Source organism: Gasterosteus aculeatus, chromosome Y (assembly GCF_964276395.1).
Source record: "Gasterosteus aculeatus chromosome Y, fGasAcu3.hap1.1, whole genome shotgun sequence".
Taxonomy (NCBI): Eukaryota; Metazoa; Chordata; class Actinopteri; order Perciformes; family Gasterosteidae; genus Gasterosteus; species Gasterosteus aculeatus.
In genome coordinates, this window is record NC_135709.1 from 5398725 (window position 1) to 5421361 (window position 22637).

General features: G+C 45.6%; 1 protein-coding gene across 1 annotated transcript; it reads left to right on the forward strand.

Moving 5' to 3' along the window:
* The first annotated feature begins 610 nt into the window (after window positions 1-610).
* Window positions 611-20763, forward strand: LOC120812331 (Golgi apparatus protein 1-like). Its single transcript, XM_040168201.2, has 25 exons — window positions 611-994; window positions 9539-9568; window positions 9762-9848; window positions 10050-10265; window positions 10783-10986; window positions 11089-11160; window positions 11264-11450; window positions 11627-11841; window positions 12070-12191; window positions 12618-12719; window positions 13075-13228; window positions 13985-14209; window positions 14541-14603; window positions 14737-14850; window positions 14925-15013; window positions 15343-15460; window positions 15609-15701; window positions 15978-16115; window positions 16201-16324; window positions 16412-16554; window positions 16825-16926; window positions 17480-17587; window positions 17854-17974; window positions 18160-18266; window positions 18590-20763. Exons 1-25 carry the CDS (start codon window positions 662-664, stop codon window positions 18755-18757), a joined length of 3435 nt encoding a protein of 1144 aa, XP_040024135.1. The 5' UTR covers window positions 611-661; the 3' UTR covers window positions 18758-20763.
* The last annotated feature ends 1874 nt before the right edge of the window (window positions 20764-22637 follow it).

Sequence of the window (22637 nt, forward strand, 5' to 3'; positions counted from 1 at the left end):
TTGATTTCTCACATGGGCTAAATCCACAAATTTCCACCACAGAAATGAAAAGTGGCATTATGAAATAAAAGTACCATGAAATAATTAAATGTATTTAATATTTATTGCCTCATTTATTTATTTCATGATGTATTTCAAATGCATATTTCATGTATTTACGTATTTATTCATTTATTTAATTTGGACTAAAACGGCATTCTATACCAAACATCCCCACAACATGTCCCCATAGGTGGCACTAGTATAACTGGCCTAACGTTTACTGAACTACTAAAACATAGTAAATTGGGACTTTGCTTACTGAACATGCCAGTCCGTTACAGTATAATAGTAATAGTATTTTATTGAGTGCTTTTGTGGTGCTACACTTCTTACCCACTTGGTTTTCTGATTACATTAAAAGAAATGTTGCGACTAAATGAACGTCTGATGTAGTACTCAGGTTTCTTTGGTTAAATGAAAAAAAGGAGTTTCGCATTACACTACATAGTCATATTTCATCACATTTCACCATCGTGCTTATCTTAAACCCTCATGCATTATTTATGAGCTGTCCATTGCCATCCTTGGAAGAAGGAAAAAAACGTCTGCTACTTTGCTCCTAGTGGTCATTTCTCCCACGCCCCCTGAACGCAGCAGCAGGCTGACTGACTCCGTGAAGATGGCGGACTGTATACGTGTTCCTCTTCTCCTGCTCTCGATCTGCATCTTCTCCTCTTTGCACCCAATTCGAGGACAAAATAATGTTATCACCAAACTCGCAGCTAATGCTGATCTTCCGCTGAAGCCTGCCGGAGGTCTGGGGCCGGCAGCGGGGATCCCGGGAGCCGCGGAAAGGATCCCGGGAGCCGGGGCCTCGCTGCCTCGGAAGCGCTCCACCGGCTGGAAGTTGGTCGAGGAAGGGGTGTGCAGGGAGGACCTGACCCTGCTTTGCCCCAAACACTCATGGAACAACAACCTGGCGGTGCTGGAGTGTCTGCAGGACAGGAAAGAGGTACGTTAGGGGGACGGGAAGACGTGTTTTCCGGGGGAAACGGGCAGGGTGTGCCTGCTTAACGGAAACCCAGCTAATGGTAGCACTGCTAGCCAGCCCGCTGGCAGCGAACGTCACGCCAGTCACCTGTAATAAATTGAGTAATTAATGAGCTATCGTCTTATGCTGCAAGTTGCGAACTGTAGAAAAACATTACATCTATATTCAGAGTCCTCGGGAACCACTGTTCACTTCGGCGTGATGCAATGCTTCAGACTCTACCTCGACTAAATTGTTCTTGTAACGCCGCTTATCTATAGCAAATTGTAAATTGGCTGGAAATTGCACTTTCTTGTTTCTTGTTCTTCTGAGTTTGTGCCCAATGGTTGAATGCACTTATTGAACAAGTATTGTTCTTCTATTCTTTATTGTTGGAATGCATTAAGCATTCCAAGTATTGTTCTTTGAATCTTTATTTCAACATCTTTTTTGTATTGTTGGAATGCATTAAGCATTCCAAATATTGTTCTTCTATTCTTTATTTCAACTTTTTATTCTATTTCTTCCGTGGCACCTTTCAACTCCTTCACACTTTCAGCTATTACAACCGTTCAAATATTAAAATGTTCAGCTTCTTTCCGGCTTCCCGGCTATGACTTTTCAGCTTTCTACCTCTTAAGCTTTTGAACAATTTAAAACCTCTTTTTATTCATCTTAGGTTTTGTTATTTCTGTATTTTTTAAATTCATTTAAGCTCCTGCAACTTCTGTATTTTTTAGAAATTCAATTGAAATTTAGCTTCACATTTTTGTATTTTCAGCAGTTCTTTCAAATAATTTCAGCTTTTCTTATGCCTGTGTTAACAGCAATGTTTTAATATTCATTTCTGTATTTTTTTTGCAATATTTCACATTTATTTCAGCTGTTTTCATTTCTGTCTTTTCAGCAAATCTATTGAAATTCCTCCAGCTTCTCCCATTTCTGTATTTTCAGCAATTTCAAATTAATTTCAGCTTTTCTAATATCTGTAATTTCAGCAAATGTATTCAAATTCCTTTCTGTATTTTCAGCTAAATTCAGTTCAGCTTTTTGCATTCCAACGCATTTTCAGCAGGAAATGCATTTTCTAGTTGTTGGAATGCATTAAGCATTCCAAGTATTGTTCTTCAAATCTTTATTCAACTTATTATTGTTGGAATGCATTAAGCATTCCAAGTATTGTTCTTCCAATCTTTATTCCGCCTTCTTCTTCTTCTTCTATTTCTTCCGTCGCACCTTTCAACTCCTTCACACTTTCAGCTATTAAAACCGTTCCAATATTAAAATATTGAGCTCCTTTCCGGCTTGCCAGCTATGACTTTTCAGCTTGCTACCTCTTAAGATTGAATTTATATGAATCAGTAATCATGAATATCTCTTCTAATGGTTTTCCAATGCAGATCGTATTCAAATCCTCTTAAACTTCTTCAAATTTCAGATTTTTCAGCTTTGCCAATCTTTCAGCTACAGACACCATTTAAACTTTCAAATGTTTACACAAGTCTCAACTGTTTTATGAAAACGACTGCTTGTTGATATCTATTCTACTTTTTTCATAATCACTGATTATGTTTCACTACTTCTTCGCTCCGTTTCTGAGTTTAACATGAGCTGGAGACGCTAGAGTGTGGGGCAGCGTCAGAATCTGGTTAAAAAAATATGGAACTTCGGTCCTCAGAGCCAAAGTATACACTTTTGAGGCTTCATTTTAGCTTAACGTGATGGCATGGTTGTGCTGCTTGTAGTCATGTGGCTATGGAATCCCAGAGTTCTTTAGTTTTGGCCTACGGAGACCAAAAGTCACACAACCTCTGCCAAAAGCCCCATAGGCTCCAATACAAATCTGCTGACATATTTCTCAAAAAATCCAGAAGGTACACATTTTGTAAACTGCGACAGAAGCCGTATTTATTAGCGGACAGACATAAAAAAAACTCCCTGCGTTCAGTATATTCTTGGGTCTCGCACAAACTTCTTACTTTTTAGATAGCTGTCATAGTTTTGCAATAGAGGACTCTTGTTTGAGGTGTGGTTCCTTGGTAAAATCTGTTTACTCTGCGCGGTCTGTGATCAGCCCGCGAAAACAGTAGCTGCGCCGTCTCCATTACGACCACACAGCCTCGTGCCAGCACTCACTCTCCCTCCGCTACGTAGTCTGACAGACACACAGACCTATGTGGGGAGAACATGGCGCTAGCTAACGCGACGCTAGCTAGCATAGCGCTAACATGGCGCTAGCTAGCATTTCACCACAAAATAACAGTAGCAAACGGCTGACAAGTGGCTCAAACAGTGTGCCAGCACTCACTCTCCCTCCCCTACGTAGTCTGACAAACACACAGGCCTACGTGGGAGGGAACTTGGTGCTAGCTAACATGGCGCTAGCTAACATAGCGCTAACATGGCACTATCTAGCATTGCACAAGCAATAATAGTACCAAAGTGCCAGTACCAAGTGGCTCAAACAGCCAGTGAAAATCTCTCATGTCTTTAGATAGCTAGCTAGGCTGTCTTTGATTCCCTTTGTGGCACTGACTCATGCAGACATTTCTACTGCTATTAATACTTCAACAGCTACTCATTTTACTACTACAACTAGTAGTATTATTACAAATGATACTATCACTACTACTACTAGTATTTCTACTGCTATTAAAATGACTCCTAGTAGTAGTACTAAAATACTACTTCTTCTAGTAGTGATTCTGCAACTGAAACTACTAGGAAAAGGTACTACTAGTATTTCTACTGGTATTAATACTACAATTAATACTAATGTTACTACAAAGACTACTCTGACTATTAGTATTTGTATTACAGCTGTTTCTGCTGCTATCGATACTAAAGCTATTACTACTTCTACTGCTAGTATTACTAATACTACAATTACAACTATAACTTATACTACTACTTATAACACTACAAACAATTTAAAACCTTTTAACGTTTTAATATTCATTTCATCTGTTTTCATTTCTGCTTTTTCAGCAAAGCTATTGAAATTCCTTTCAGCTTCTCACATTTCTGTATTTTCAGCAATTTCAAATTAATTCCAGCAAATGTATAAATATTCCCTTCATTTTTCTGTAATTTCAGCAATTTTCTGAAGTTCATTTCAGCTTTTTGCATTCCAACGCATTTTCAGCTGAAAATGCATTTTCTAGTTATTATTAGGGTCCTCGCAACGACTAGTCGTAGAGGAACCTATTGTATTTCATGGAATTATTATTATTTTCTCTAAGGAATTTTCCCTTTTTGAGGCCTTTATCATATTCAAAGAGTTGTTAGATTTGGCATGCATATCAGAACTAGTGAAAAATTTGATAATTTTGGGGTTTCGCATTTGAGTATCAAGAAATGTCCCTATAGCGCCCCCTATAGGGCCACACTAGGCCAGTTTTTTCCTCTAATGCCCGATCGACTTGAAATTTGGCACACATGTGCTCTTGGACATGCTCTACAAAAAAGTCAATCATGGTATGCAAATGCGCCTAACTAGATTTTCCGCCATTTTGAATTTAGTAAAAAACAACGTTTTTGGCCATTTCTCCTAAACGCTATGTCCGATTGTCACGAAATTTTCTGTGGGTCATTATTGGGTCAATGTCCCCCTGCACTATCAATATATTGTTGATATCTTCTTGTTTTAAGAGATGGGCTAATGAACTTTGCAAGGGGTGTGGCTTAATCTTGCAAGAGTCATAACTTCCAAATGATTTGGCCTGCCCTCACCAAACTTGTAAAACATGTGAACATTGAACCCCTGAACACACCCTGATTTTTTTGAGAATATTTGAAGAATAGGGGGCACTGCAATTAATCATTGAAAGTCAGCCATGTTTGCCTATTTTTGGCTTATTTTCGTGATTTTCTAGAGTTGTAAAAGACCGAACTCCTCCCAGGGATTAAACCCGATTCTTTTCAAATTCGCGCAGTGTGATCTTGAGAACCTAGGCTCTAAAAATTGCATTTTGCCGGAAGAAATTCCAAACTATGTGTGTACGGAGCATTTTTGAAAAACCACCATTTGGCATGAAAATTGAAGTCGTTTTAACTCAACCATACTTTTATCTAATCTGCTCCATATTTCTCATATAGAATGAACTTTCCACCCTGTAGACATCCATATGATCATTTTTAACCTTAGTCATAGTGCTAACTGGTGACAACAGGAAGTTGAATGTTTTTTTTATTTAAATCCTGCTCCTCACAGGTTATGCTCCACAAAGGTTAATGTGATCCCTCTCAACATTTTGTAGCAGAGTGTTAAGACCTTGCTAGTGCTTCACTGTAAATATTAGAACAACTAAACCCTTGTAACTCTACTCCACATCATCAGATTCTTTCTAATTAACACATGTTTCATGAGACTGTGGACCTGAAGAGATGTAAAGTTGAAACAAGGCATAGCACCACCTGTTGGTTACAAGACGTCAAATCTTCTAGTGTTCAATTAAAAATGAAGATGTCATTTCGAAAATTGTATATCAGAATGTCCTAGTTATCACCGAGTGAGACCTTGGGGATGTGTAGTATGAACCTGAGTTTAAATGATCATGCGACTAATGATTGTTACCTTTTTGATTTAATCTCAAATTGACCAGACATGGTCTTGTGATTTAGATTTGGGCTCATGTTTCCTATTTCGAGAGGCTTTCATTTTGAAATATTACATCAGAATGTCCTGCCTATCCCTGGGTGACACCTAGGGTATGTGTACTATCCATCTAAAGTGAAAAGATCATGTAACTATTGATAATTTCCTTTCTATTCTAACCTGAAATTGACCAAAAGTAGTCTTGTGATGGAAAATTTGAAGGAAATTAGCTCATGTATGGTAATTTGAGAGGCTTTCATTTTGGAATGGTATATCAGAATGTCCTGGATATCACCGAGTGACACCTTGGGGATGTGTACTATCTGTCTGAAGTGAAATAATCATGTAACAATTGATAGTTTCCTTTTAGTAGTGTAGACCAAAAGTAGTGTCTTAAAGGATACTGAAGGAAGTTGGCTCATGTATAGTATCTTGACAGACTTTCATTTTGGTATATAGATCAGAATGTCCTGCTTTTCCATAGGTGACACCTTGGGGATGTGTACTATCAGTCTGAAGCGGAAATACTGTTGATTTTTTTATTTTAAATCTAATCTGAAATTGACCACATGTAGTCTTGTGATTGATATTTTGGCTAATGTATGGTATTTTGAGAGGCTTTAATTTTGGAATAGTAGATCGGAATGTCTTGCTCATCCCTGCTTGACACCTTCAGGCTGAAATGAAAAAAAAAGTGATACCGGACTCCGCGCTCCAGCTGGTGGGCTTTCAGCTGCTCCGAGCGGACCGCGACACGGAGTTCTCCGGTAAGACAAAGGGTGGAGGAATCTGCTTTTACTTCATAGGCAGCTGGTGCAACGACGTAACGGTGATCCTAAAACATTGTTGTCCTGATCTGGAAACTTTCTTCATCAACTGCAAACCATTTTATTCCGCCCTTGAGTTCGCTTCATTCATCCTGGTCGGTGTTTACATGCCGCCGGCGGGCAATGTGCACGAGGCACAGCGGACACTTGCCGACCAGATATGGCGTGTGGAGCGGACCAACCCGAACTCCTTAGTTATTGTCCTCGGGGACTTTAACAAAGGAAATCTCACATACGAACTTCCTAAGTACAGACAGTTTATTGAATGCCCCACCAGAGAGGAGAACACGCTGGATCACTGTTACACCACAGTAAGCAGGGCTTATCACGCCGTCCCTCGTGCTGCACTGGGACACTCTGACCACGTCATGGTCCATCTGATTCCTGCATACATCAGAAACTAAAGCTCTGCAAACCTGTCGTGAGGGAATTCAAGAACTGGACCAGTGAGGCGCTGGAGGATCTTCGGGCGTGCTTTGACTGCACAGTCTGGGATGGTTTCAGGACTGCTACTGACAGTCTGGATGAGTTCACAGAGGCTGTAACTTCCTACACCGGCTTCTGTGAGGACAGCTGTGTACCGTCATGCACCAGGGTGAGTTACAACAACGACAAACCCTGGTTCACAGCAGAACTCAGAACACTATGACTGCAGAAGGATCAGGCATTTAGGAGTGGGGACAAAGACTTGTACACAGAGTCAAAATACAAGTTTAGCAAGGCGGTGAGAGATGCTAAACGACTGTACTCTGAGAAACTCCAACAACAGTTCTCAGCAAGTGACTCTGCTTCGGTTTGGAGAGGCCTCAAACACCTCACTAACTACAAGCCCAAAACCCCCACTCCATGAATGACCTCCGCCTGACAGACGAGCTGAATGAGTTCTACTGAAGAATCCAAAGACAATGTCCTGATCCCATCCCCCACAGCTGCACCAACCTGCCCCAGTCCCCCTCCCCTACCTCCCCCAGCGCATCTGGGGATCACGCCTCTTCATATATATCACCTTCCCCTCCCCCACCAGCAATGACCCTCTCTATTCTGGAGGATCACAGGACTCAATGACTACAGGCCCGTCGCCCTGACCTCTGTAGTCATGAAATCTTTTGAACGGCTAGTCCTGACCCACCTGAAGTCCCTCACCGACCCCCTCCTGGACCCCCTGCCTACAGAGCCAACAGGTCTGTGGACGATGCTGTCAACATGGCCCTCCCCTACATCCTCCAGCATCTGGACCCCCCAGGAACCTACGCCAGGATCCTGTTTGTGGACTTCAGCTCTGCCTTCAACACCATCATCCCGTCTCTGCTGCAGGACAAACTCTCCCAGCTGCACGTGCCCGACTCCACCTGCAAGTGGATCACAGACTTCCTGTCTGACAGGAAGCAGCACGTGAAGCTGGAGAAACATGTCTCAGCCTCTCGGACCATCAGCACCGGTTCCTCCCAAGCCTGCGTTCTTTCCCCTCTGCTCTTCTCCCTGTACACCAACAGTTGCACCTCCAGTCACCAGTCCGTCAAGCTCCTGAAGTTTGCGGATGACACCACCCTCATTGGACTGATCTCTGGTGGGGCTGAGTCCGCCTACAGGTGGGAGTCTGACCATCTGGTGTCCTGGTGCAGTCAGAACAACCTGGAGCTCAACGCTCTAAAGACAGTGGAGATGGTTGTGGATTTCCGGCGGAACAGAGCCCCACCCTCCCCCATCACCCTGTGTGACTCCCCCGTCACTATTGTGTATTCCTTCCGTTTCCTGGGCTCCATCATCACCCAGGACCTCATGTGGGAGCTGAACATCAGCTCTATCACCCAGAGGGCTCAGCAGAGGTTGTTCTTCCAAAGACGATGATGGTCCACTTCTACACGGCCATCATCAGGTCCATCCTCTGCTCCTCCATCACCGTCTGGTACGCTGCAGCCAAGGACAAGGGCAGGCTGCTGCGTGTCATCCGCTCTGCAGAGAGGGTGATCGGCTGCAATCTGCCGTCCCTGCAGGACTTGTTCGCTTCCAGGTCTCTGAAGTGAGCTAAAAGGATCGTAGCCGACCCCTCCCACCCCGGACAAAAACTGTTTGTGCCCCTTCCATCTGGCAGGAGTCTGAGGTCCATCAAGACCATGACCTCCCGCCACACGAACAGTTTTTTCCCGTCGGCAGTCGGGCTCATCAACAGAGCCCGGTCCCCCACTGACTGACTATAACATTCCACCGGTCACTCTCCTTCACACTGCACATGCCACTTTAACTGTAATTTCTCACTCGTCACTTTGTCGTCACTCGTCACTTTGTCACTTGTTCGATAGTGCACTTTGTGTTTAATATTTTTTAACTTTTTTAATATTTTAAATTTTTAACCTTAACTTTTTTCTCTTGTTTAATACTAACCCAAAGCCTTATTCTACTAACCCATTGCATTAGCATGTAACTATTGATAGTTTCCTTTTAGTTCTAACCTGAAGTTGACCAAAAGTAGTCTTGTGATGGAAATCGGCTCATGTATGCTATTTTGAGAGGCTTTAATTTTGGAATAGTGTAACCCAGGTTGAAATCTGGCAATATATTACATTGGTTTTGCCGTCCCCTGGCCCTTTAAAATGCGAACTCACGCAACCCCAGTCACGTGACTGTGCTTGGCCAATCACGCAGTAGAGCACGAGTTTTAACTAAACACTGAAGCCAGAGACTGGACTGGCCTCAATGGTCGGCTCTTCAACAGCAGGGAGAAAACCACGTGGTAAGAAAAGATCTCTGTGAAGAGTGCGTTTAGGACCGTCATGCTGCTCTGGCTTCACTGTATAGACTGGTAAGTCTCCAACTTGATCTACCACAATGTAGATGTCCTGCTCCCACTTATCACTGAGCTTTTGTTTGCCTCTCAATCGAACATTACGCACAAGCACTCGGTCTCCAGGCTCCAACCTTGAAGGAATAACTCTTTGATCAAAGCAGACCTTGTTCTTTTCAGATGCTTTGACTGGTCTCACGCGATGCGCTGGCCTCCATCTTTGCTTTTCTTGTCATTTTGAGTCCCGTTAATCGTCCTCTTAAGGAACATCTGGAGGAATTATCGCTAACGTCTTCTCTACCTCTTTTTTTTTTCTTAAGGAAACTGAGATTGCAGCCGAATGCAACAATGTAAGTGTTTTCCTTCTTCAAAGCCTCATCCCAGCATGTAACTTGTTTGCCCTAGATGCACTCTAACGTTGATATGGGAGCGATGTGAGACATCTTGGGATGGGGTTCAATCCCTATTTAAGGGTTACTTACTAGCTTCTTCTGGAGCTTTAAGCCACATGACATCCATCCTCGTGTTCTTTGTACCCTCCAGCTGCTGTGGAACTACAAGCTGAACCTGACCACCGACCCCAAGTTTGAGTCTGTCGCCGTGGAGGTCTGCAAGACCTCCATCTCTGAGGTGAGTGCTGAAACAGAAGTTGCTTTAACTCGACCATACTTTATCTTATCTGCTCCATATTTCTCATATAGCATGAACTTCTCACCCGGTAGACATCCATTTTTTCATAGCGTCACCTGGGGGGGGAACAGGAAGTTGATTGCTTTTTTATTTTACAACTCCTACCTTCTGATGTCAATGTTTTACACTCTTTTGCCTCAGATCAGAGAATGCGCGGCAGAGGAGCTGGGGAAGGGCTACCTGGTGTCCTGCCTGGTGGATCACCGTGGCAACATTAGCGACTACCAGTGTAACCAGTACATCACCAAGATGACTACCATCGTGTTCAGCGACTACCGGCTCATCTGCGGCTTCATGGAGAAGTGCCGCGAGGACATCAATACGCTACACTGCGGCAGCATCAGCACCGGGGAAAAGGTGTGGCTTCCACAAGTCACCGTGGTTACGCTGTTTGGGCCGATTGGGGTGATTGGGGTTCAGCGCAGCTCTGTTAATTAATGGAGGAAAACTGTTTTAAATTGAGCAGATTTCCTTTTTTTTGTTATGAATGAAATTAACCAGTCCTTCACTCGTCCCACAAAGGGGACTTTTAAATAAATAGTGCTCAGGGAAACCCGATTGACTTCGCTGTGAACATTTCTATCCAACACACTGTGCTGGTGTTCAATGGAGGTTTTCTCCTGCCTCGGGAGCATGTGCCTATTCTGGGATCTGTCCCGCTGGCATGAGGAGAACTCTGAGCGAATTATTTCTTCTGCGGACTCGAGCTTCCTTACCTGCAATTCTGTGACCACAGATTAGAAAGACGAGACGCACGACTGACGTGTGCCTGTGTGCGTGCGCTTCCATCAAGGGTGTTCCATATCGCGGACTGTGAGAGCCGTTGTCTCCCTCTCTGACGCCCCCCTCCCTCCCCACTTGCCCCCCCGCGCAGGACGTCCACTCTCAGGGCGAGGTCATCGCCTGTCTGGAGAAGGCTTTGGTGCGGGACGCCGAGGAGCAGCAGGGGGCGCACCCCATCAAAGACGAGTGCAAGAGGTCCATCATGAGGGTGGCCGAGCTCTCCTCGGACGACTTCCACCTGGACCGCTACCTATATTTCTCCTGCCGGGAGGACCGCGAGCGCTTCTGTGAAAAGGTGAGGAACGACCTTCAACTTCACCTTTTCGTGAGGAGGACAATGTCAGATATCGAAGCAATAAATGACTCACGTCATGAGGGATCTCTCCCCCCTCCTCAGACGCTGGCCGGAGAGGGGCGAGTTTACAAATGTCTCTTCAATCACAAGTTCGAGGAGGCGATGACGGAGAGGGTGAGTGTGAAGGTCGCCTTGGATGATAAACATTCCCCAAGGCCACTCCTACAAAAAGAATGACTCTAGATAACAAGTGTCCCCCCCCCCCTTGTGACCTCAGTGCCGCGAGGCGTTGACCACCCGGCAGAAGCTGATCGCTCAGGACTACAAGGTGAGCTACTCGCTGGCCAAGGCCTGCAAGTCGGACCTGAGGAAGTACCACTGCAGCGCCGACAGCAACATGCCGCGGGCCCGCGAGGCCCGCCTCTCCTACCTGCTACTGTGCCTGGAGTCGGCTGTGCACCGAGGTACGAGCCCCCGTGGGACCAGCTGTGGTCAAACCATATGGATAATGATTAGAATCCGTGGAGATAATTTTGTGCTGATTTTTTATAATTGATTCGGATTCAATATGGTATAAAATAAAGTTGGTGTCTAAACCATTTTGAAAAATAACCCTCACGGACGCGGTGCTTCTTCCCAGGCCGCGTGGTCATCGGCGAGTGTCAGGGCGAGATGATGGACTACAGGCGGATGCTGATGGAGGACTTCTCCCTGAGTCCGGAGATCGTGCTGCACTGCCGGGCGGAGATCGAGGGCCACTGCTCGGGCCTCCACCGCAAGGGCCGCACGCTGCACTGCCTGATGAGGGTTGGCCGGGGGGACGCCAGTGCCATCGACGCCAACTGCCAGAGGGCGGTAAGTTGGAGGCAGTTACTGTGTGTTATCAGGGAGGGGGTGAAAAGATGCTCCTCTGCTCAACTAGTGCGGAAACCTTTCCAGGCGAAAGAATAGATTCTTACGAGACCAGCTACCAGGATCCTGCTCAGTGAGGTCCTACGTCACCAGGATGCCCTTTATTTCACAGCATCACCACAGTAACCGCCTCCTCAGCTCCTCACGACTCGTTGTTGTTTGTGTCTTCAGCTCCAGACTCTGATCCAGGAGGCTGACCCCGGCTCCGACTACCGCATCGACCGGGCCCTCAATGAGGCCTGTGAGTCTGTGATCCAGACGGCCTGCAAGCACATCCGCAGCGGGGACCCGATGTGAGTGAAGGGCCTCTTCCACAGCTACACTCCTCCTCCACCACCATACACACCTCTTACAGCTACATTTCTATCCAACATCATCATATTAACATGCTTTTTATTTGAAAATATCGCCCCAACGGGAGTTTTCATATAGTTTTTTTCCTGTAATCCAACCTGTTCTTGTTCATTTATTCTTAAATGTGCTCCCCCTGTGATTCTGCGTTCTAATCTCTGATTTACACCTTTCATCCACATTATATTTAGATTTTTATTCACTGCTGCAAAGACCAGCACTAAAAACAATTTGTCCGTTTCAAAGATACGTCTCTGAGTTTAAAAGTGAAATGTCCTCTTCTCTTTGGATTTTATTTGCGAAAGATGAAAGTTTCACCATGGACCGTGATTTAAAAAAATAAAAGGACTGTATGTGTGTTGCTGCAGGATCCTGTCGTGTTTGATGGAGCACCTGTACACAGAGAAGATGGTGGAGGACTGTGAGCACCGGCTGCTGGAGCTGCAGTACTTTATCGCCCGAGACTGGAAGTAAGTTGGCCTCCTCCTCCTCCCTCTCCTCACAAGCTTTGTGGAAACATGAAAGAGAAAATCCCAAAGGAATAGTTACAGACTAAATTCCTCAGTGATCTTTAAATGTGCATTTCCCTCTGCTTCATGTATGTTCATGGATTCTTATTCATTTCACCCAGTAATGATTCCAGTTCTTCACCACTTCATCATTACGTTAAGAGGAGCAATTACTGAATTAAAGAGTAGTCATAAATATTATATATTTAACACTATGTAAATGAAAATGAAAATATGAAAATATTTTCTTATGTTCATTCTTATGTCTGATTCAATTAATCATCCACATTGCTCAACCCCATCCCCTCCCCTCCAGGCTGGATCCCGTCCTGTACAGGAAGTGTCAGAGCGACGGCGCCCGCCTCTGCCACGCCCACCGCTGGAACGAGACCAGCGAGGTGATGCCGCCCGGCGCCATCTTCTCCTGCCTTTACCGCCACGCCTACCGCTCGGTGGAGCAGGGCCGCCGGGTGAGTCTTCCTACACAGTGGGGGGGAGTGTGTTCGCTTTAGTGGGGTTTATCTCTGTTTGCTATCGGGGGTTTTAACGGACATTTTAAATGGATGTTTTAGAGAAAAAAGTCTGAATATACACATTTGTATATTTCAGTATGCAAAAGAAAAAATGACAAATTGCAGGAAATAGAGTGTCACTGACCAGAGAATGTTGTCGTAACTCCTCGGTGGGGAGTCTGAAGCAGGGAAGCAGGGTTTGATTTCAGGCTGGTTGGAATCCGTTCCATAGGAAAAAGCATCCAGATGGAACTCTGCTCTTTACCTGTAGTCCACTTTGTGTTCCATATATTAAACGTGTCCTGAAGGCGCCGAAGATGGAGGAAACTCTCGCAGCTCAACCAAATGCTCCTCTTTGACTAGCCGTGGGAGCCTGTGATCCCGTTAGCGCCCAAGCTACCTAGCACGCTAATTATTATTATTATTATTACGCAATTATTCCTAATCTTAATTGCTCGCCCGGTTCGGCCACCAGCTCAGTAGCTGAAGATAACCCAGCAAGTCATTTATTGTCTCTCTGAGAGCAAAAGGACAATTGATAAAATATTCTTTCTTTGAATGTTGTCTGTAAACATATTTTCTTTCTCGAGCAGCGAATGCAAGACGTTCCATTCCACGATGCATTTTTAGAGTGGAGTATCACGCCGAGGCCTCTGCCTACAACAGAAGGAAGCGTTAGTTTTTTCTGGTCTCTAAGCCGTCGTGCCCCCCCAGCTCTCCAGGGACTGTAAGGTGGAGGTGCAGAGGATCCTCCACCAGAGGGCGCTGGACGTGAAGCTGGACCCCGAGCTCCAGAGGCAGTGCATGACCGACCTGGGAAAGTGGTGCAGCGAAAAGACGGAGCCCGGCCAGGAGCTGGAGTGCCTGCAGGACCACCTGGAGGACCTGGTGGCCGGCTGCAGGGACGTGGTGGGCAACCTGACGGAGCTGGAGTCCGAGGTAACTGCTGCCGCTACCCACAATGCAACGCGAGAGGCCTAGTGTTCCAGTGCAGGGTTCCCCTAGTTTTAGATCACATAGAAATCGCACATTATTTATATATGTATTATTCTTCATGTCAGTTATGGTCAAAAGTAAGTAAGTTGAATGCAGAGTTTCTCTACATAACTGACCACGTTTTGTAATTGTCTGATAATCTCTTGTTGGAGGCTAGCTACGTTGTGCTAGCTTTTTTCTCTGTAAACAGATTATTTTGTGACTGTCTGTTCGGGTCCTAATGAGTTTGCTTCATTTGACGGATAGAAGTAAAATGTCTCTGGTCTGTCCTCAGGACATCCAGATTGAGACTCTGATGATGCAGGCGTGTGAACCCGTCATCCAGACCTTCTGCCACGTGAGTCTGACCCGTATAAGTGCACCAGAGCATGAAAAGAAAGCTGATCACAATGACGCACAGCATGCACGATGAAGTTAGTAAGCAAGAAGCCATGGTTATTGCCCCACCACTACCCCGGTCTGTCTCTCAGGAGGTGGCCGATAACCAGATCAACACGGGGGACCTGATGGAGTGTCTGGTGCAGAACAAACACCAGAAGGAGATGAATGAGAAGTGTTCTGTGGGAGTGACGCACTTCCAGCTGGTGAGGATCAGAACCGTTTCGCATAAGCTGTGACACAAACGGGCCGACGTGCTAACCAGCTGCTCTCCCTCCAGATCCAAATCAAAGACTTCCGTTTCTCCTACAAGTTCAAGACGGCCTGCAAGGAGGACGTCCTCAAGCTGTGTCCCAACATCAAGAAGAAGTAAGACACTTTATATCAGCGGGTCGGTCCAAACAGAAAGGTCCACTTACTGGCTCCGCCCCCCCGTCTTCTGGGAGGGGGAAGAGCCGCTCTTCTTCTTCATGTGTTTTGTAAACGTTGACTTCCCTGAAATCCAATACGCCACTTTTGTCCATAAGAAGGGTTACAGGTTGTGGTCGTCCCTGCCACACGGAGCGGACACCCCGCTTCTGAGGGGACAGTCTTTACTTACATTACTTCCACTGTCCTCATCGACTCGCTGCTTCGTCCCCGGCGGCGTTTAAAAATAACCTTGAGATGTTGTGCTGCTCCCTTCCCTCCTGCTGTAGGGTGGACGTGGTGATCTGCCTCAGCACCACCGTGAGGAACGACACGCTGCAGGACGCCAAGGAGCAGCGGGTGTCCATCAAGTGTCGCAAACAGCTGCGGGTGGAGGAGGTGGAGATGGTAGGTTCACTGAACCGGGGTCACGTCCGATTGGCCAACGGAACATATACACATCTGTAAAGGCAGCTAACACATCTGGGTTCTTCTCTGGAGATGTTTCTATGAGCTTCGTCTTCCTTCGTCTTTCTCCTTCTCTCTCTCTCTCCAGTCGGAGGACATCCGCTTAGAACCAGAGTTGTACGACCCCTGTAGGCAGGACATCAACCGGCTGTGTCAGAACGTGCCCTTCGGAAACGCACAGGTCAACACACACACACACACATAACCGTTTACTTTACACAAAATGCAATTCTGATCTTTAATGAAATCCATCATTTGACAGCATGGAAAAGTCCTTTCTAGAGTACTCAGTTGATTAAAAACAGGAAGTGACCTTTGAGCATGTAGGCGGTCACTCGGGTCATCGGGTAGTTGAGTGTGCTCTTTAGGTCCCTGTAATAATTCTGATGTAGTTATTCACTGTGAGAAGGACTCTGTGCTCCAGATGGTTCTGACCCGTGGCTCTGTGTCCCTGTAGGTCATCGAGTGTCTGAAGGAGAACAAACGGCAGCTGACTCAGCGCTGCCACCAGCGCATCTTCAAGCTGCAGGAGGTGGAGATGGTGGATCCCGAGCTGGACTACCAGCTGATGAGGGTCTGCAAGCACATGATCAGGGTAGGCCAGTAGAACCAGCACCACAGGGTCACTGTAGACAGCAGACAGCACCACGGGTTCCTGTCTGAAGTCTGTGTGTTTTCAGCGGTTCTGTTCGGAGTCGGAGGGGAAGAACGTTCTTCAATGTCTGAAGCAGAACAAGAACAGCGAGTTGATGGATCCTAAATGCAAGCAGATGATCACCAAGAGACAGATCACCCAGAACACGGGTACGCGCACGCACGCGCACATACATACACACACACACATATGCACACCGTCCTCTACCTCACCATTTTTTTGTGTTGCTCCTACAGACTACAGGCTGAACCCGGTGCTGAGGAAGGCCTGCAAAGCCGACATCCCCAAGTTCTGCCAGCCCATCCTGAACAAGGCCATGGCGGACAGCGAGCTGGAGGGGCAGGTCATCGCCTGCCTCAAGCTGAAATACGCCGGCCAGGTTAGACACCTTTTTAAAGAGTGAACCTCAGTTGGAGAGAAAATGTTTTAGGTTTTGTTTGTTTTTCTTTTTTAGGGCCAAAATGGCATAACAGAATATAAAAAAACAGTTGTGATATGTAAAAGTCAGTTTATATGTTATTGGTAAAGAAATCAATATAGCACACAAAACAACATTTTGTGACACCTGCAATAAAACCACTAACAGCCCTCTAAATCCTATAAAACATGAAGAAACAAAGCTAAGCTGTGTTTTTGTGTGTTGTGTCAGCGTTTGTCTCCAGACTGCGAGGCTCAGATCCAGGTCATCCTGCAGGAGTCAGCGCTGGACTACAGGCTGGACCCTCAGCTGCAGATCCAATGCACAACGGAGGTTCACACATTTCTGCTTTGTCTCTTTATCACACACACACATTCATTGGGTTCAGACGGTCCCTGAACACACATACATTGTTTTACTTCCAATACAATAAGCTCTCTCCATCTTCAGCATCCGTCTTGCTCTCTTGTGTGCAGTTAACAGCGGTTAGCACAGTTACTACGTTCAAATATTTTGTGTATGTAAGTCGCTTTGGATAAAAGCGTCAGCTAAATGGCTTTTAATGTAATGTAATGTAATATATGATATGATATGGGCTGTAATGTGCCCATTTGGTCATTAGAGGGCGATGATGTGGCATTAATAAAGACGTATATACTTATTGGGGTCAAACCGGCTGCGGTGATTGGCTGAAAGGAAACACTCTTTCTAAATTACAAGAACACTCATGTCTCATCTGTCCGTCTAACCTATAGTCTAACCTCAAATGATGTTAAACGTCAAGATGTTGCGTAAATCTGGCTGCTGCGCATGTTAAGACTATAACCCCTCAGTGCCTTGCTCACTGTAGGGCAGCAGCTAACAGCTACTTGTGATGTATCTTCAGATTTCCCAGCTGTGTTCAGAGGAGGCGGCGGCTCAGGAGCAGACGGGTCAGGTGGAGGAGTGTCTTAAGGTCAACCTGTTGAAGATTAAACAGGACGGATGTAAGAAGGTAAACGGCGCGTGTGCTGCCTTCACTGACCCTCGTGGAGGGCCGGAAACTGCAGTGCCAGCACACAACCCTTTTCCCAACTGTCATTAACAGAATTTGTGATATTAAAAGTAACTTTTAATAAATAATAAATGTGGATACGTGATCCGTTTCTGTAGAAAAGGAGAATGGAGAATGTCCAGCATCAATTATGTGATAATTTCCTTTCCTCTTCCTCATCTACCTCATCTCCTCCCTCTCCATGTTGCCTCCTCCTCCTCCTGCAGGAGGTTCTGAACATGCTGAAGGAGAGTAAGGCGGACATCTTCGTGGACCCTGTCCTCCACACGGCCTGCGCTCTAGACATCAAACATCAATGTGCAGCCATCCCACCTGGAAGGGGGCGACGTGAGTCCAAAACAAATAAACATATGTTGAGGAACTGCTTTTATTTGCTTTTTTAAAATTTGTATTAATCTGTATTAAATGGAATTAAAGTGATATTTTTGCTTCTGATGAATTAAAATTCAGTTTGAATATTATGTCTTCTGGACAGAAACGGATTGAAACAGCTCTTTACGTTGCTTCCTCAGAGATGTCGTGTCTGATGGAGGCACTTCAGGACAAACGAGTACGTTTGCAGCCGGAGTGCAAGAAGAGACTTCAGGATCGCATCGACATGTGGAGCTATGCCGCAAAGGTGAGAGAGAGACTTTCTCTGAAAAGATGAGCATGTTTAAATTACACACGATTTTTCATTTTAATTATTATTATTAAATTACAAATTTACTGAATGAGTTGTATAACATCAATTTTGAGGGGTCCTTTATTTTGAAAAGCACTTTATACGCTGCAGAATGTAGGTTGTTTTATTTTGGAAATGTGGACTTTTATTTGAAACAGATTTAGTGAGCAGTAGAAAATATATTTGAGTGAACTTATACTCACTTTTTATTTGAAACCCAAGGTGTGGGGCTTTTATTTTGATGTGAACACATCTGTCCTCTCCTCACTTCTTGTCAGGTGGCTCCTGCCGAGGGCTTTTCTGACCTGGCCATGCAGGTGATCACGTCTCCATCCAAGAACTACATTCTGATGGTGATTGGTGGAGGCGTTGCTGTGCTCTTTGTAATGGGGCTGCTCTGCGGCCGATTCACCAGGCGCGTCACTCAGCAGCTGAAAGACAGGTAGACCCCACCCCCTTTGGGTTCAGGACACACCCACCGGAGAACAACCACCTCTGATCATCAACCCCCCTTCTCCCCTTTCCTCTCTGAGTCACCACTTAATATACAGAAAGAAATTGGCATCTTTGGCCATCTCTGCAATATCAAAGAGGAATTACCCACAACCCTGCAGGACAAAGTCTGCTTAATCAGTGACCTCAGTGATCTGTTCTTCCGTCCTCTACTCGCCAGGAGGCCACGCCGCCTGCCACCTTTTCTTCTTCTCTTCCCAAGCATCGATAACGAGCGTGGCCTCCTCCTGTGGTTTTACCCCACCCTCACCTGATGTAGATGCATTGTTACTTCTCAGTTTTTCTTTCTCCCATGTTGGCAGTGAGACAAAGATGGGGTTGGGAGGGGCTGGTAAGAATATGGGGTCAGAGGTTAAGATTGACAAAGGAGGTAAAATCATGGTCTAATCAACTGTAAATGTGTAGAAAGTGGGTTTGGAAATGCTCAAATATAGAGCAGTTTAACGATTCAATGACGTGTGTGTGTGTGTGTATGCCAGAGAGAGATTGTGTGTATATGTAAAAGTGTGTGTGTGATTGAAACTGTCCTACCACCTTATTGTTCTCATTTGTTGTCCCACTAAAGTTTTTTTTGTGGGTGGTTTGATATATCTTCGTTTTTTTTGCCGATGTGTTAGTTAGATTTTACCGCCATGGGACTGCCAGGCGGGTGGTGACTAGCAGTCAGCACTCCACTCTGGACACATCAAAGGCTCCCAACCAGCTCGCTCACAATCTCTCCTCACAGCTGGAATACCTGGGGATATTTTTATTTTAGCTTTCTAAAGCGGCGGACTTGACGACTTCAGTCAAGTATTTTTTTCGCTCCATTCATTATTTATTTTCCCAGCCCAATCCGCGCCTTAAACACACCGCCCTCGTCCAGCTGCATCTCCCGCTTTGACCGGGTTCTTTTTTACATTTCCGGCAGCCGGTTGGAACGCTTGCTTTGAGTGAGGGGTCCCCGCGGTCCCACCGGGTGGGAATTTAACACGATGGCTGCTGACACAGGAAAAAACCCCAAAATAAAATAAAAAGATTATAGATTATTATAGAGATGTGAATATTTTTGATGAGACTGGAATCACTGCACATTTGTTGTCATATATCTAGATCTATCTAGATTTATATATATACAGTTTTGTCATAGCCTTATTTATTTGTTTACTAATGGTCAGTTGTTGTTTTTTCTTGTCTTTTTGTTAATATGGTTTGAATGTTCTCCGGTTGCCTTTTCTCCAGCGAGCAATCGCCCCTCCTTCCCCGAGAGGGAGGGAGGTTGGTCCCCTCCGGGCATTGACCTGCTCTGTCAGTGTGACAGTGGACGCCTCTCTGGTGGGCAGAGGGAGTCTTTCAGAGGGATCAAAGTGTTCATCTTTAATGTGACGATACTTTGGGGATGTACACTGGTGCCGATCAGCGATGCGGATACAAGGGGGGGGGGGGTTAGCTCTCTGCTACATATGTAGGTCAACACCCAAACTACAGGTGTGAAACCAAACTTCGGACAACTAGCAAAAGAAAAAAGTAAAACTGATTTAAGATCAAAGGTCTAGTTAGTAGTCTTATTTTCTTTGTGGAAAGGGGGCAGGACTTGGACCTTAATCTCGGGCGGAGCTGTGGATCCAGTTTAGTCTGTTTTGGTGTTCCGCGGTTCCGGGCGGGGGAGTGCACGTGCATATGTGTGCGTGTGTTTATTTCCCACTGATTTTGGACCGTTCCAGTTCGTTCTCTCTGTCCTCGCTGCGCTTGTCCCAAACGATGGCAACTTGGACTTTTTTAGATTTTAAGTTTGTGTTTGTACGTTTTTTTTTCCATCAGATTACTTGTTTCCCCCTTGTCCACTTTTCTTTCCTCTTTTTTTTCGGGGGGAGGCGGGGGGGGGGGGGGGGTTGTTTTGTACAGTTGAAAATTGGACATTTTGTCAATAATAATAAAGTCTGCATGGTTTCCATTCTTATAGTCTGGTGAGTTGATTTGAATTCCGTCTTTAGAATATTTGTTTGTTGTCAAACAGTCAATGAGTCGTCAATTTTGTGTCATTGGCGTTTGGCTAATAGTTCAGCTTTATACCAACAATCATCTTCAACTCAAATAGTTTAGCCCGATAGCAACATTTCAAACTCCTAATCACGCTCAGCATGTGGATACATTTTTGGGCACTCATTCACACATTCCTCCATGGACGTCAACCTTAAATGTTTCTATTTAATAGCTGGTTTTGACAGCTGACCTACAGTTGTATTGACTGACACCAAGTGCGAAAAGTGGTCGGTGGTAGTTTGCGGTGGTCAGATCCTTTTTCAGAAAGGCATTAGCCGATCTCAGTTGGGTATTTAGCGACATGCAAATACTATGTAACGTTAAATGAGTATCTTCGTGACCGTGGGTTTGCGTACATGTTTTTTTCTAACGTTATTGACAATCTAGCAGATCACAGCGACTTGCAAGTAGCTCAGTGTCTTAAATAAAGTGATGTATGTCTTAATGCGAGGTTCTAGGTTTACGACTTCCATCATGCATGAACACAAAGGGATTATATATTGCTTGAGTCTGAAATGGGTCATTTGAGCAATGTTTTGATTGCCTACCGAAGGCAGTGGACAGAGAGCCCCCGCGGACTGACTACTACCCCGCCGCACCCTGTCCGGCCAAACCGTTCGCCCCGACCACCAGCCGTCACTGGGTTCTCGTTGTATTTATTTATTTCGATACATATGTCCCACTATTGTTTCAGCATGGCCATGCCTCTCTGATTATCGCCATGTTCCTATAATATCATAGGACGGTGGCGATGTCGTCCTCCTAGGCACGTGGAACACAATCCAGTTCAGTGTGATTAATCTGTATATATATTTGGCTATATATTCTTTTGTATTTGTTTTCAGCGAAGAGACAGTTTTGGTTATGTTTCAGTTTTAGTTCAATCAATATAATTTCACTATAAGATCATCATCCATCGGTTTGGAGAGGCCTCAAACATGTCACTAACTGCAAAAAAAACCCACTCCATGAATGACCTCCGCCTGGCAGACGAGCTCAATGAGTTCTACTGCAGATTTGAAAGACAATGTCCTGATCCCATCCCACACAGCTCCACCAACCTGCTGCAGTCCCCCTCCCCTCCCTCCCCCAGCCCATCAGGTGCTCACGCCTCTTCATCTATATCACCTTCCCCTCCCCCACCAGCAACGACCCTCTCTATTCTGGAGAGAGACGTTAACCGGCTCTTAAGAAGACAAAATCCCCGTAAGGCAGCCGGTCCGGACTCCGTCTCCCCTCACTCCCTGAAGCATTGTGCTGACCAGCTGTCTCCGGTGTTCACTGACATCTTCAACACCTCCCTGGAGACATGCCACGTACCAGCCTGCTTCAAGGCCTCCACCATCATCCCTGTTCCCAAGAAGCCCAGGATCACAGGACTCAATGACTACAGGCCCGTCGCCCTGACCTCTGTAGTCATTACGTTTTTTGAACAGCTAGTCCTGACCCACCTGAAGTCCCTCACCGACCCCCTCCTGGACCCCCTGCAGTTCGCCTACAGAGCCAACGGGTCTGTGGACGATGCTGTCAACATGGCCCTCCACTACATCCTCCAGCATCTGGACTCCCCAGGAACCTACGCCAGGATCCTGTTTGTGGACTTCAGCTCTGCCTTCAACACCATCATCCCGTCTCTGCTGCAGGACAAACTCTCCCAGCTGCACGTGCCCGACTCCACCTGCAAGTGGATCACAGACTTCCTGTCTGACAGGAAGCAGCACGTGAAGCTGGGGAAACATGTCTCAGCCTCTCGGACCATCAGTACCGATTCCCCCCAAGGCTGCGTTCTTT